The 16268-nt window shown below is 41.7% G+C and overlaps 1 protein-coding gene and 2 long non-coding RNA genes across 5 annotated transcripts in view; 2 read left to right on the top strand and 1 right to left on the bottom strand.

Annotated features, from left to right (window-relative positions):
* LOC148341616 (uncharacterized) overlaps positions 1 to 16268 on the bottom strand; it is a 287045-nt gene that overhangs the window by 47910 nt on the left and 222867 nt on the right. The window lies entirely within an intron of this gene.
* Positions 2084 to 4553, top strand: LOC148341627 (uncharacterized). The gene is made up of 2 exons (XM_088289002.1): positions 2084 to 3111; positions 3181 to 4553. The coding sequence occupies exons 1-2, from the start codon at positions 3000 to 3002 to the stop codon at positions 4041 to 4043; spliced, it is 975 nt and encodes a 324-aa protein (XP_088145128.1). The 5' UTR covers positions 2084 to 2999; the 3' UTR covers positions 4044 to 4553.
* Positions 8994 to 13744, top strand: LOC148341626 (uncharacterized). 3 transcript variants are annotated; one of them, XR_015839701.1, is made up of 4 exons: positions 8994 to 9481; positions 10344 to 10450; positions 12551 to 12657; positions 13149 to 13744. It is a non-coding gene; the product is annotated as an uncharacterized LOC148341626 (long non-coding RNA). The 3 variants fall into 3 exon arrangements; XR_015839699.1 differs by lacking the exon at positions 13149 to 13744 and having other exon boundaries at positions 8996 to 9481; positions 10353 to 10450; positions 12551 to 12995; XR_015839698.1 differs by lacking the exon at positions 13149 to 13744 and having other exon boundaries at positions 8996 to 9481; positions 12551 to 12995.

Genomic DNA, 16268 nt, shown 5'->3' with positions numbered 1-16268 from the left:
TTTAACAAAACCAGCAACAAAAGTAAAATTCAATACATCTCTCAAGTTTATATTTGGGAACTAAAATGTTTGGTCAAATGCATACGGTTTAAATCTTTCGTTTTTTCTTTTTTCAAATCGTACGTTTTTACAATGTTTAGAAGAAGATAACAATGATTTGCATCGCAAATGGGGACATCTGTCGGTGAGCGGTGACAGTGCTCCATATGGCCAGCAGCCAATCATATCACAGTGGGGTGTGTCCTGTTCCTTCGGATTTCGTGCGGAACAGACTGCAGTTTTCACGCAGGAAATCCATTCCGCGCTACTTTAAAAATCGACGCCATCTTTAATTCGTCTCGTCGAACAAAGAGAAGCTCACGAGTTATCGCCAAGCAGAGATCAAGTGCGGATTTGTTGGGATTGGCGTTTGAAAATGTGTGCAAGAACGACACCCAAGTACAAAGAGGAACTTTGGGGAATAAAAGAAGAGAACGAGCAACATCTTCAACTGCTGGACGAAGTTTGCAAGCAGCCTCGTGTTGTGCTCCACAAAGCAGGTTTGTACACGTCTTACTCTCATTTGCTTTGTAAAGAACGACTTTCTATCGTTAAAAATATGCATCACAACATTAAGTTGTTTGGGGAAATGCGTTCAAGGTCAATTGCCTCTCTCATGTCTTGAATAGACAATGTTTCACAAGTTTGTTTAAGTCAAAGATTTTGAATTTGTTCACCTTTCCTCATAAGCAAGTACATTATTTTTGTTCTCTTGGTGCCGTTGGAATTTAACTCTAAGTCTGTAGCATAACTTTTACCAAATTATTCGAATTAATTATCTGATTCCATTAATGATTAACCAAACATGACCGACATTCATCCAACAATTATGCGCGCTCGTTTTGAGAGAAAGACGACCAGGAAGCCGGCAACTTCAGAAAGGAGCCGATTTATTCCTCACAGGAGATCTAGTACAAAAGCCCTCTCAACACTGTTCTGCGCGCCTCTGTACCCAACAGAAGACAAAGTTTTGTTACCTCTTTTGGATTTCACCTGGACGGGTAGTATTGATAACACATAGTCCTGTTTACTGGTCCCAGTCAAGCCACTGGACTGAATTGACACCACAGCACCGTCCGTCTCTGACACTTTCTAAATCAACATCGGCCTGTGTTGAACTTATTTGCTTCGTTTGGGAATAAATCTGCAACAAGGTAGGGTGCTTCTTATTGCATACTCTACACACCAAACGTCCTTTGCATTCTCTGCTTCTGTGCCCAATGCACAAACAACCAAAGCACATTCCTTTTTCCTTCAAAAAAGACATCTTTTCAACTTGCGTCTTTTTATCCAATAGAAGGCAAACATCCAAAGAATGTCCAGCTCCACAAAACAAGCATGCCTTTACAGGTAAGTTCTTCTCCATTTTATTTACAGGCTCCATTTTCTTTTCCACATTTGCTATTGTAGTGGCAAAGCTACTCCCTTTAGCTTTCGTACCAGTCCGAAATGTCACACCTCTAAACTCTCTTTTTACTGTTGCAGGCAAATCTTGTATATCTCCAAAGAGAGGATCACTTGCAATCTTAACTTGCTTCTCCACAAACTCCACAATGTCATGAAATGTGGCTCTGCGATGGTACGTTTCTTGCAGATGGCAGACCACACTAGAGATAATAGAATTACGCTTTTTTAAATTTTGATGACGTCATAGCCCCGCCTACAGAATTACGCTTTTGTCTCGTTGTCCCCGCCTACAGAATTACGCTTTTGTCCAAAATGGCCGCTATCCCCGCCCCTGTGTTAAAACTATCCAATCTCCAGCCACCTATTTAAAAATATTTACATATTCCCTGCCCCTTGAAGGTTTAATACCACGCCTACAGAATTACGCTTTTGTCGAAGTGGGCCCCGCCTACAGAATTACGCTTTTTGTCATTGTGATGACGTTGTGTGTCTGTGTGTGTGTGTGTGTGTGTGGGCCAAGGGCCCCGCCTACAGAATTACGCTTTTTGTCATTGTGATGACGTTGTGTGTGTGATTGGGAGGGGGGCTTGGCCCCCCTCCCAAACTGTATGCTTCTTATGTTAAAAACAATGTGTTCCCTGCGTGCGTGCGTCCCCAACCCAAACTGTACTTATGTTATTCATATTTAAATATCTGAAGTATATAAAGCATCCAATGAAATGAGCTATATCTAATTAAATAAAATTAAATTAAACGAGTGAAATAATATGAGTTGAGAAGAGCAGGCGTTGTTTTTACCTTTGAATAAGATGTTTATTCGGTGGATATAGGTCATCCATATTTAAATATCTGAAGTATATAAAGCATCCAATGAAATGAGCTATATCTAATTAAATAATGTAGATGTATAAAATTAAATTAAACGAGTGAAATAATATGAGTTGAGAAGAGCAGGCGTTGTTTTTACCTTTGAATAAGATGTTTATTCGGTGGATATAGGTCATCCATATTTAAATATCTGAAGTATATAAAGCATCCAATGAAATGAGCTATATTTAATTAAATAATGTAGATGTATAAAATTAAATTAAACGAGTGAAATAATATGAGTTGAGAAGAGCAGGCGTTGTTATTACCTTAGAATAATATGTTTATTCGGTTGATATTTGCCCTTTTTGCAAACATGTCTGGACATATTCCCAGCGACATAAGTTTAAACATGTTATTGTGCAGGCTTGGGGGGTTGTCCGGGCAAGACGCCGGCCATAGACACCCTCCAAGCCTGCAGCAGCCTCAAGGTGTTTCAAAAGATAGTGAGTGGCGACATCCTGTCGATCGATGGGCAGCCGTGGGCATCCGGGCGACCACCCTCCTCCTTCTTACCTTTTTGTAAAATCTGCCGAGTCATGTTTACTTGTCTGGACATGTATCTGTTGGCTACATTTGGCCAATCGAACCACGCCATTTAACCCTCCCCCGGTCTCAAACCAGTATAAGTAAAGCCCAAGTCACGCTCTGCACAGACAAGACAATTTTTCCAGCTCGTGAAAGAAATGAAGACGTGTAGACCAAGACGTCATCTGGGCGTGAACAGCAAGGCCCGAAGGGTGACAACCATCGCCGCACCTGATCATATTGACAACAACATTGCAGAAATCTCTTCAGGTAAACGATGCAATTAATCTTTAACTATATAGCTTTCTAATATTTAATCATGGTATCTTTGTATTACAGATAGCGGTGTGGATGAACCTACATGCGATCAAGATCTGAATATGGATGTTGTGGAAACCTTTACAACTACAAACATGGAACAGGTTGAGACCTCTACAAATGTAGACCAGGATGGACCCTCTACAAAAACAGGCGAGGACCAGACTGTGCCATCATACTCCTTGTGGATGGGGGGCCCAGGAATCTTAGCAAGACCTGTTGCAGCCTCGTACAACAACGGCGAGCCATCGTATTCAGGGTGGAGTCGTCCCGTTTCGCCGACGCCGTCGTCGACACCTCCGATGACCCCCACCTCGTCGGCAGAATCTTCACAAAACGAGAAGGTACAACTGTCCAGTTGGTCCGACCAGGCTGATTCTCCACAAACCACGGAGATCAAGGTTCAGACCGTCAACGACCCTGACCACGGACCAGCACCTATTTCCGAAGATGAGGCAAAACATATGTCATGGGATAATCCTCCTAAGGGATGGATTGATATGGATGTCGTATTAGTTGTTAAGGCGGCTATTATTTACATGGTCAGACGTTTTTTGATAAAGTATCACAAAAAAAGGGGTTGTTTGCATAGCTATAGATACCTATGCAATTGTTATTATCTAAGACTGCACTATGACCGCATCATGCCCATCCTTTGCGGTAAAAAGTTTTTACCGTGTATTCACTACTTGTTGGATTTGTGTTCTGTAAAAGCGGATAAAGAAACAGTCAAGCGAATTGCAGAGATCTTAATGGTGGATTTAGCACTCGTAAAGGACTTACCGGACCGCCTTAAAGCGGATGAGCCCATATGTTTTATGATATATCGTGATCAACTTGATACTTTCGAAGAATATCTTATAGAAAATATTAACTTTGAATAAAAAATGGGTAATGTCTTCAGAAAATTATCGTTTTTTGGCTATAGAAGCCAAGGGTGGGCAGATATAATAAATAGAGCAATTACATATAACCCCGATGATAAAGACCCTTTCATTGAAAATTTTTTATTGTTTATGCAAAAAGTGCGTGCCATGTCTTTAACAATTTTTCAGGAGCCTTGGGAATTGTTTGTGCAACATGTCATATTTTTGAGTCGCTCGGGATTGATCGACACGTTTCAAAATATTTTGGAAAATTGGGAAAATGCGATAAGTGTAGGACATGTACTTACCATACTCACGCTGTTTAACGATGTGATAAGATACCGTCTCCGTCATCAACAACCTGTGGATCTCGCGCACGAATTGAAGCTGTTTGAAGACCTGTTAGAATCAAAAGTTAATCCATCTGTTTTAACCCTGACCTATAGACTTTTTACATCTTAGAGAATCCTTATCACGTGTAACCATACTTAACCTTCTTTCAATAAAAAATGGATGTTTTTAAAAAGATGCTTTTGTGTCTGTCTGTGTGTTTAGATAAATAGCGATGTGATGTTTGTCACTAAATCATAAACCGTCATGAGCGTTAAGCGGTGGTTGAAAAAACTGTACTACGACCCCGCTCATCCAGCCAGCTTTGGAGGTGTAGAACGCCTTCATTTAGCTGCGTCGGAGAAAATGGGTCAAAAAGTGACGCGTCATAAAGTCAAGGATTTTTTATCTTCGCAAGATGCATACACCTTGCACAAACCAGCACAAATTCATTTCCCTAGGAACAGAGTTTTTGTGTCCAGTCCTATGAATCAATTCCAAGCCGATCTATGTGATATGCAAGCTCTGACCGAGTACAACGATGGTTTTAAATACCTACTCACAATCATCGATGTGTTCTCAAAACGAGCGTATGCCCGTGTGCTGATGAACAAGACGGGGCCAGAAGTTGTTCGAGCCTTTGAGTCGGTCTTATCCTTTAGCGGCATCCCTAAAAAGTTACAAACAGACAAGGGGAAGGAGTTCTTCAACACGCAATTTCAGAGGTTGATGAAAAAACACAATATTAATCATTTTGCAACAGCCAGTGATTTGAAAGCCTCGGTGGTCGAAAGGTTTAATCGAACTTTAAAAACTCGAATGTGGCGATATTTCACCGCCAACAACACACGTCGTTATATCGACGTATTACAAGATTTAATCGATAGTTACAATGAAAGTTATCATACAAGTATAAAAATGAAACCTAACCAAGTCACACCAGATAACACATGGCTTGTCTTCCAAAACTTGTACGGCAACATACCCTCTGGGGGTAGTGATAGAATAAAAATGATATTTAAACAAGGAGATCTCGTTAGAATATCAAAAGTGCGCGGTGTGTTTGACAAGAAATATGAACAGAGTTTTACAGACGAGTTATTTACGATAGCGGAGTGTGTACCGCGTTTTCCACCTGTTTACAAGCTTAAAGACTACGACGGTGAAATAGTGCAAGGAACTTTTTATGCACACGAGCTCCAGAAAGTCACGATATCCAAGGATCAAATCTTTCAAGTGGAGAAGATTATCAAACGGCGTAAAGTCGGCGGACAGAAACAGTTTCTCATACGTTGGAAGGGCTGGCCTGTAAAATATGACAGTTGGGTCCCCGCTACACAAGTCGTCGACGTATAAATAAGAAGCTTTACAACGAATCTCGACATTTACCAACATGGATCCGAATCTTGAAGGGGGGTTTTACGTCACCTTACCCTCCAATGCAAGTTCTGATGTGTATGTAGACAATACGATAGCTGAATACAGAGTGAATCTGGCTCATCATATCGATCTCGAAGGTAATTGGGAAGTAGCTCTGAGTGAAATATCCTACCCCCATATATGGTTCAACGTGCCTGAAGATCAAGCATCTTTTGACTATGTAGATGCATGGGAAAACGGTGAACCAACACCAGGTGCTTTGGCACCTCTTTACTATGATGAAAACAAATTCACCATCAAATCCTTAAGCCTGTCGGCTGGGTACTACGATAATATTAAGAAAATAGGACAAGATGTGGAAGCGCTCCTCAAAAAGATCCATCCGGAAATCCATGTTGTATACCATTATTTAAAGGAGAGATTTTTCTGGGCAGGGAATGGTCATTACAAGATACGCTTTCGTCCCGCGTTAGCCTACATTTTTGGGGCGTTACCCGATGAATGGGTTACCTGCGGACCCCAGTGGACAGCGAGCCAACATCCTGCGGATATAAAAGCGGGGATGTACCATCTATATGTTTATACAGACGTGGTGTATCATCAGGCTGTGGGTGACGCTTTCGCTCCGCTCTTGAGAACGATACCCATCGATGATAATCACGGTGACATTGTATTTAAAGCCTTTAATCCTCTTTATTACATGCCTGTTAGTAGGAAGCATATTGAGGATATAAGAATCGAAGTTAAGACGGATCAGAATCAACCCGTGGGATTTACACGCGGTAAAGTTATCGCTACTCTGCACTTTAGACCCAGATAGAAAAATGGTTGTATTGGATACGCATCATGATCTTTACCGTTTTGTCGATTATTACGAAAACCAAGCGGGTGGGTCGTTATCAGGTTTTCATGGATTACCGGTCCAATATGGGCGTGGATTGGGTTCAATCTTTGCCAAATTATTTCGTTTTGTGAGTCCATTAATCAAAAGAGGGTTCAGCGTTGCCAGACCTCACCTGCAAACGGCTGCGAAAAACATTGCAACAGATGTAGCCGGTCGGGTGTTAGAACGAATAAACCGTAAGGCGGAGCCTCAAGAAGGTTCGGGTTTAATGGTTCTGGCACGAAGACCTGCAAAAAGACCCATCGGACAAAGGTTGAGAGAGCCTAAAAAACGCAAACGCGTGTCCAAGAAGAAATCAGTCAAGAAAAGGAGACGGCGAAGAAACTGATTTTCCAGCATTTTACACCGCTATCATGGGCTCGATAAATGAACAGATGGATCACGCATTATCGAACGTATTGCCTGGGGATATGGTTCAATTGGAAGTGGTGGGGGAAAATGTAAATATATATGAGACGGTTCGCATGTCAGACGATCCTCTCCCAGAATCTTTTGATGACGAAGCCTTGTTCCCGTTACACCAGACTCATCTAATCATCCTTGATGATCTGATCTTCCAAGCATCGGACCATCCTGAAGTGGTGAAAATCTTTACCCAATATAGGCATCATAGAAATATGAGCGTCATATTGTTAACTCAGAATGTATTCCACCAAGGTAAATACAGTCGTACTATTAGTCTAAATAGTAATTACATGGTCTTGTTCAAAAATCCTCGGGATAAATTACAAACCAGTATTTTGGCTAATCAGATATTCCCTACGAAGAAAAATTATTTTTTAGAAATTTTTGAAGATGCCACCAAAGACGCTCATGGGTATTTATTGGTGGATTTAACACCCACATGTCCAGAACAATACCGTTTGAGAACGGGTGTACTTCCTGATCAGTGGCCTACCGTCTACATTTCCAAAAATTGACATGTCCAAGCTTTTAAAAACAAACGCTCCGCAACTCAGGAACCTGTTTCAAGCCACGGCTAAGAGACGTAAAGACATACTAACCAGAGGTCCACCTTCTTTGATCAAGGTCCTCTGTGAAATTGCTTTCAATCTATTAAAGGGTCATATACCGCTTTCACCTTCACAGTTTAAGAAATTAAAAAAACAAAAGAAAATTATTAGACTATTGGCACGTAAAAAAACAAGTCTTAAGAAAAAACGCGCCTTTTTGACTCAAAGGGGTGGATTTATTCTTCCTCTGTTGGGAACAGTTGTACCCTTCCTAGGTAATCTTTTGGGTGGGTTAATCAACAAAAACTAGCCATCATGAGTTTGAAAACAGCCCAGAAAATGTTTCTTCTCACACCACAACAACTGGAACGTCTGAAAAAACCCGAACCTACCATCAGACAAACTGCCGAACAGGACATGGATGTGAAGATGAAGGCAGTTTTGGAAGATCAATCCTTGTCCCCTCATGAAAAAATAACAAGGTATCAGTCTTTACTTCATCGTTATTTAAGCCTTCTCAAACAAGGTGAAAAGGAAGAACGACCTCTGACCGTGTCTCTAACCCCTGAGGTTTTGAACCCTTCAAAGATTTCGAATGTTGAGGTACAAGACAAAATGGTGGGGAATGAAATCGAACCCTGGTTCGATATTCTGCATAACATTCCAACGCGTTATCGGAAAAACGCAGACTATGTTTTGAGAAAACTTAAGGATGCTGATAGAAGCTGGACCCCTCGTCATGAATTCATGTTTCAAGATAAGCCTATAAAAGGATCTCACATGACCGATTTACTCAGGCAGATTACTTTGACGAGTAAAAACATCGCGACTCGAACCCCTAGAGGCTGGAAGGAGTTTCTTCACACTCTACACGAACTCAATATTCCGGAGACCACCATCGTCAACCCTCACGCCCGTGACGAATTCAGACGGTTGAAACTCCGAGGTTCGTTAAGCTCTGATGATGACACAAACAAGAGGACATCCATTAGGAAGAAGAAAAAAACTAATAGAAAAAGACCCGCCCCTGTAAAGTGGGTGGGGTATTCCTCTTCATAAGTTTTAATGAAAAATCTAAAACCTTTGTATGTTTATACATGTGTTTTTATTCAATAAAATACATTTTAAATGATTACAGACAATGACAGGTTTGAAATTTTTTAAAAGAACATGCCGCTTGACCGGCACATGTCTTTTCTGCACAGGTTTGATAATGCTTTACAAAACTAGTTACCATGGCATCATTCTTTAACACATCATCCTTATAGCATGTTAACACATCCTGATAACTCAAACCACAGCCTCTATGTGTTAAATAATAGACACAATGTTGACCACAGGTGATTGATAGCTCGTGTTGTAGACGTCTGTTATGATACAAAATACGATCGGAATGTTTTTTCAAAAAAGAGTTAATGGTTTGCGGATAATATTGAAATTCAGGAGGAAATCCAAAAGCGTCAAAAAAAGTACTGGTTCCATCTTTTTCCAACGTCAGAGCCAGCCAGTGTTCACCGGGTAAGTGTCGAGGATGTGTGTTGACGATGTAGAAGATTGGGGGGTTAGGCTGCAGCGAATTTATTTCATCCGAAGCGTAAACACCTCCAAATAAACGCCCTTGTAGACGTTTCATGAGTTGCTCCAGCTCTTTCCCGTTCATCAGTAATAATCCACTAATACCTGTCGTTTTGAATTTATTTCCAGGATGGAATCGTAGCAGGCGTACACAATAAGTGTGGTTGTGTGAGGGAGTGGGAGTCTAAATCTCATTTCTAACCTCAAACTTCCGCTGGAGACAGGTGCGAGAGCTCCTGAATCATCGTTGGGGTTTAAGTTAAAAACATACAGCGCATATCCACCGGAAAAATCCTCCCTGTTGATGCAAAGAGGTAAATCTTTCAAATGTCTTCCTGTCGATGTAAACAGGTTATGAAATTCTCGAACGGCGTTTCCTGCATTAAATTGGGGCTGGAAAGCTTTGGCTGGTATCTGTCTCCCCTCTTGGCAGAGCGCTAAATATTCCAAATGATGATGAGCGAAATTAAATGGATTCAAATCTTTTCTGCCCACAAAGGCGTTGTGATTTACAAGACCTAACACCACATATCGAGGTGTATGACCGAGGAAAAGATTATCTTGTTGACAGGTTCTGGAATGTTTCGGGATGGAATAAGTTTTCACATTAATTCTTGATAACGGATACAAAGCATTTTCTTTGTTGAGAGCCGCAGCATGACCGATAGAGATGGCTGGTGAAACGGCGACTCTTTTCACAAAGAGGGAAGCGCCCACGATTTTCAGATGGTAGTTCACATCGGGAGGGCTCATAAAACAAAATTGGTCGTTGGCTTTGATGAGTTTCACTCGTAGATCCACGTTATTGAGAAGATGTCTCTCACAAAAAAATATGTCGGCGTGTAGAGGTCCTATCACGGTGAATGTTCGGGAACCCAACACATATTCTGCTCTGCGCAGTAATCCTTTGTTAACAGCATCCCCCGTTAAGACTGTTGAATCCATATGCCCTGATGTATCTTTGTAAAACATAGCCGCTGTGAATTGGCTTCTTAGAGAGGCTTCTGAAAAGTTTAACAACGTCTCTATCATAGCTCTGTATGGATGGGTTGCGCTAGATTGCGAGATCAACCTGTCGCCTAATGTTACATCCACTTGTGAGAAGATTGTATTCAAAGGATAATTAATAATACCGACTCGTTGATCTGTGGGTAAAATGCTACCATCTCTGTTGAGTACCCTCAGGTGCAGCTGAAGCAGGGTGTCTGAGAGGTCGAGATATTTGGATCCTTCTCCAGGTATGAAAAACTCCACAGGACCATCATCGGTGAGAGCCGAGATAGGTAACATTTCCACATATTGACTTTGTTCGATTGATAGTTGTGTCATGGGTGGACTAAATAAATCCAGTTCAGTTAGGGTGCACTCTGCTGACTTGTGATGCAAAAGAGCCATGATGAATAACCCTAACGGTCAATTTTGGTTAAGAGAAAATATCCCCGGTGTTTCTTCGCCGTCTCCTTTTCTTGACTGATTTCTTCCTGGACACTCGTTTGCGTTTTTTAGGTTGTCTCAGACGCTGTCCTACGGGTCGTTTTGCAGGTCTTCGTGCCAGAACCATTAATCCCGAACCTTCTTGAGGCTCCGCCTTACGTTGTATTCGTTCTAACACACGACCGGCTACATCTGTTGCAATGATTTTCGCAGCCGTTTGCAGGTGCGGTCTGGCACCACTGAACCCTCTTCTGATTAATGGACTCACAAAACGAAATAATTTGGCAAAGATTGATCCCAATCCACGCCCGTATTGGACAGGTAATCCTTGAAAACCTGATAATGAGCCACCCGCTTGGTTTTCGTAATAATCGACAAAACGGTAAAGGTCATGATGCGTCTCCAACACAACCATTTTTCTATCTGGGTCTAAAGTGTAGAGTAACGATAACTTTACCGTGTGTAAATTCCACGGGTTGATTCTGATCCGTCTTAACTTCGATTCTTATATCCTCAATATGCCTTCTACTAACTGGCATGTAATAAAGAGGATTAAAGGTTTTAAATACAATGTCACCGTGCTTATCTTCGATAGGTATAATTCTCAAGAGCGGAGCAAAAGCGTCACCCACAGCCTGATGATACACCACGTCTGTATAAACATATAGATGGTACAACCCCGCTTTTATATCCGCGGGATGTTGGCTCGCTGTCCATCGGGGTCCGCAGGTAATCCATTCATCGGGTAACGTCCCAAAAATGTAGGCTAATGGGGGACGAAAGCGTATCCTGTAATGACCATTCCCTCCCCAGAAAAATCTCCCCTTTAACAAATGGTATACAACAAGGATTTCCGGATGGATGTTTTTGAGGAGCGCTTCCACATCTTGTCCTATTTTCATAATATTATCATAGTACCCAGCCGATAGGCTTAAGGATTTGATGGTGAATTTGTTTTCATCAAGGTATCGAGGTGCCAAAGCACCTGGTGCTGGTTCACTGTTTTCCCATGCATCTACATAGTCAAAAGATGCTTGATCTTCAGACACGTTGAACCATGTATGGGGGTACGATATTTCACTCAGAGCTACTTCCCAATTACCTTCGAGATCGATATGATGAGCCAGATTCACTCTGTATTCAGCTATCGTATTGTCTACATACACATCAGAACTTGCATTGGAGGGTAAGGTGACGTAAAACCCCCCTTCAAGATTCGGATCCATGTTGGCAAATGTCGAGATTCGTTGTAAAGCTTCTTATTTATACGTCGACGACTTGTGTAGCGGGGACCCAACTGTCATATTTTACAGGCCAGCCCTTCCAACGTATGAGAAACTGTTTCTGTCCGCCGACTTTACGCCGTTTGATAATCTTCTCCACTTGAAAGATTTGATCCTTGGATATCGTGACTTTCTGGAGCTCGTGTGCATAAAAAGTTCCTTGCACTATTTCACCGTCGTAGTCTTTAAGCTTGTAAACAGGTGGAAAACGCGGTACACACTCCGCTATCGTAAATAACTCGTCTGTAAAACTCTGTTCATATTTCTTGTCAAACACACCTCGCACTTTTGATATTCTAACGAGATCTCCTTGTTTAAATATCATTTTTATTCTATCACTACCCCCAGAGGGTATGTTGCCGTACAAGTTTTGGAAGACAAGCCATGTGTTATCTGGTGTGACTTGGTTAGGTTTCATTTTTATACTTGTATGATAACTTTCATTGTAACTATCGATTAAATCTTGTAATACGTCGATATAACGACGTGTGTTGTTGGCGGTGAAATATCGCCACATTCGAGTTTTTAAAGTTCGATTCAACCTTTCGACCACCGAGGCTTTCAAATCACTGGCTGTTGCAAAATGATTAATATTGTGTTTTTTCATCAACCTCTGAAATTGCGTGTTGAAGAACTCCTTCCCCTTGTCTGTTTGTAACTTTTTAGGGATGCCGCTAAAGGATAAGACCGACTCAAAGGCTCGAACAACTTCTGGCCCCGTCTTGTTCATCAGCACACGGGCATACGCTCGTTTTGAGAACACATCGATGATTGTGAGTAGGTATTTAAAACCATCGTTGTACTCGGTCAGAGCTTGCATATCACATAGATCGGCTTGGAATTGATTCATAGGACTGGACACAAAAACTCTGTTCCTAGGGAAATGAATTCGTGCTGGTTTGTGCAAGGTGTATGCATCTTGCGAAGATAAAAAATCCTTGACTTTATGACGCGTCACTTTTTGACCCATTTTCTCCGACGCAGCTAAATGAAGGCGTTCTACACCTCCAAAGCTGGCTGGATGAGCGGGGTCGTAGTACAGTTTTTTCAACCACCGCTTAACGCTCATGACGGTTTATGATTTAGTGACAAACATCACATCGCTATTTATCTAAACACACAGACACAAAAGCATCTTTTTAAAAACATCCATTTTTTTATTGAAAGAAGGTTAAGTATGGTTACACGTGATAAGGATTCTCTAAGATGTAAAAAGTCTATAGGTCAGGGTTAAAACGGATGGATTAACTTTTGATTCTAACAGGTCTTCAAACAGCTTCAATTCGTGCGCGAGATCCACAGGCTGTTGATGACGGAGACGGTATCTTATCACATCGTTAAACAGCGTGAGTATGGTAAGTACATGTCCTACACTTATCGCATTTTCCCAATTTTCCAAAATATTTTGAAACGTGTCGATCAATCCCGAGCGACTCAAAAATATGACATGTTGCACAAACAATTCCCAAGGCTCCTGAAAAATTGTTAAAGACATGGCACGCACTTTTTGCATAAACAATAAAAAATTTTCAATGAAAGGGTCTTTATCATCGGGGTTATATGTAATTGCTCTATTTATTATATCTGCCCACCCTTGGCTTCTATAGCCAAAAAACGATAATTTTCTGAAGACATTACCCATTTTTTATTCAAAGTTAATATTTTCTATAAGATATTCTTCGAAAATATCAAGTTGATCACGATATATCATAAAACATATGGGCTCATCCGCTTTAAGGCGGTCCGGTAAGTCCTTTACGAGTGCTAAATCCACCATTAAGATCTCTGCAATTCGCTTGACTGTTTCTTTATCCGCTTTTACAGAACACAAATCCAACAAGTAGTGAATACAGGGTAAAAACTTTTTACCGCAAAGGATGGGCATGATGCGGTCATAGTGCAGTCTTAGATAATAACAATTGCATAGGTATCTATAGCTATGCAAACAACCCCTTTTTTTGTGATACTTTATCAAAAAACGTCTGACCATGTAAATAATAGCCGCCTTAACAACTAATACGACATCCATATCAATCCATCCCTTAGGAGGATTATCCCATGACATATGTTTTGCCTCATCTTCGGAAATAGGTGCTGGTCCGTGGTCAGGGTCGTTGACGGTCTGAACCTTGATCTCCGTGGTTTGTGGAGAATCAGCCTGGTCGGACCAACTGGACAGTTGTACCTTCTCGTTTTGTGAAGATTCTGCCGACGAGGTGGGGGTCATCGGAGGTGTCGACGACGGCGTCGGCGAAACGGGACGACTCCACCCTGAATACGATGGCTCGCCGTTGTTGTACGAGGCTGCAACAGGTCTTGCTAAGATTCCTGGGCCCCCCATCCACAAGGAGTATGATGGCACAGTCTGGTCCTCGCCTGTTTTTGTAGAGGGTCCATCCTGGTCTACATTTGTAGATGTCTCAACCTGTTCCATGTTTGTAGTTGTAAAGGTTTCCACAACATCCATATTCAGATCTTGATCGCATGTAGGTTCATCCACACCGCTATCTGTAATACAAAGATACCATGATTAAAATTAGAAAGCTATATAGTTAAAGATTAATTGCATCGTTTACCTGAAGAGATTTCTGCAATGTTGTTGTCAATATGATCAGGTGCGGCGATGGTTGTCACCCTTCGGGCCTTGCTGTTCACGCCCAGATGACGTCTTGGTCTACACGTCTTCATTTCTTTCACGAGCTGGAAAAATTGTCTTGTCTGTGCAGAGCGTGACTTGGGCTTTACTTATACTGGTTTGAGACCGGGGGAGGGTTAAATGGCGTGGTTCGATTGGCCAAATGTAGCCAACAGATACATGTCCAGACAAGTAAACATGACTCGGCAGATTTTACAAAAAGGTAAGAAGGAGGAGGGTGGTCGCCCGGATGCCCACGGTCGCCCGGATGTCGACAGGATGTCGCCACTCACTATCTTTTGAAACACCTTGAGGCTGCTGCAGGCTTGGAGGGTGTCTATGGCCGGCGTCTTGCCCGGACAACCCCCCAAGCCTGCACAATACCATGTTTAAACTTATGTCGCTGGGAATATGTCCAGACATGTTTGCAAAAAGGGCAAATATCAACCGAATAAACATATTATTCAAAGGTAATAACAACGCCTGCTCTTCTCAACTCATATTATTTCACTCGTTTAATTTAATTTTATACATCTACATTATTTAATTAGATATAGCTCATTTCATTGGATGCTTTATATACTTCAGATATTTAAATATGGATGACCTATATCCACCGAATAAACATCTTATTCAAAGGTAAAAACAACGCCTGCTCTTCTCAACTCATATTATTTCACTTATTTCATTTGGTTTTATTTATTTAAATAGAACATTGCATTGGATGCTTTATATACTTCAGATATTAAAATATGAATAACATAAGTACAGTTTGGGTTGGGGACGCACGCACGCAGGGAACACATTGTTTTTAACATAAGAAGCATACAGTTTGGGAGGGGGGCCAAGCCCCCCTCCCAATCACACACACAACGTCATCACAATGACAAAAAGCGTAATTCTGTAGGCGGGGCCCTTGGCCCACACACACACACACACACACAACGTCATCACAATGACAAAAAGCGTAATTCTGTAGGCGGGGCCCACTTCGACAAAAGCGTAATTCTGTAGGCGTGGTATTAAACCTTCAAGGGCAGGGAATATGTAAATATTTTTAAATAGGTGGCTGGAGATTGGATAGTTTTAACACAGGGGCGGGGATAGCGGCCATTTTGGACAAAAGCGTAATTCTGTAGGCGGGGAAAACGAGACAAAATCGTAATTCTGTAGGCGGGGCTATGACGTCATCAAAATTCAAAAAAGCGTAATTCTATTATCTCTCACGACAGAGGTTGGATTTGTCCTAGGGAAAGCACGACTTGCCCCACAGCCAGAGCTAACTGTGCCTAGGCTTGAACTTTGTGCCGCAGTAATGGCAATTGAAATGGCAGAAGTTATATGTGATGAAATCGATCACTCGATAGACAAAATCAGTTTCTACACAGATAGTAAAGTTGTCCTTGGTTATATCCACAACCAGTCCAGGCGCTTTTATGTGTATGTAAACAACCGTGTCCGCCGCATCAGAGAGTCAACCACTCCTGAACAATGGCATTATGTCGCGACAGACCACAATCCTGCTGATTATGGTTCACGATCAGTTCCAGCTGCTGCACTAAAAAACACAATGTGGTTCACGGGCCCATCCTTTCTTCAGCGTTCTCCCGAGATCCAGTTGGAGCAACAAGGATTTGACTTGCTGGACCCCGACAATGACACAGAGGTCCGCCCAGAGGTACAGACACTTTGCACAAGCATCACTAAAGTTGCACTGAGTTCAAATTGTTTGGAGCGTTTCTCCACATG

This window comes from Idiotropiscis lumnitzeri, chromosome 2 (assembly GCF_059441095.1).
Source record: "Idiotropiscis lumnitzeri isolate Australia: NSW breed Sydney's pygmy pipehorse chromosome 2, RoL_Ilum_1.0, whole genome shotgun sequence".
Taxonomy (NCBI): Eukaryota; Metazoa; Chordata; class Actinopteri; order Syngnathiformes; family Syngnathidae; genus Idiotropiscis; species Idiotropiscis lumnitzeri.
The sequence above is the reverse complement of the archived record's forward strand: the minus strand, read 5'-3'. Positions and strand labels throughout refer to the sequence as shown.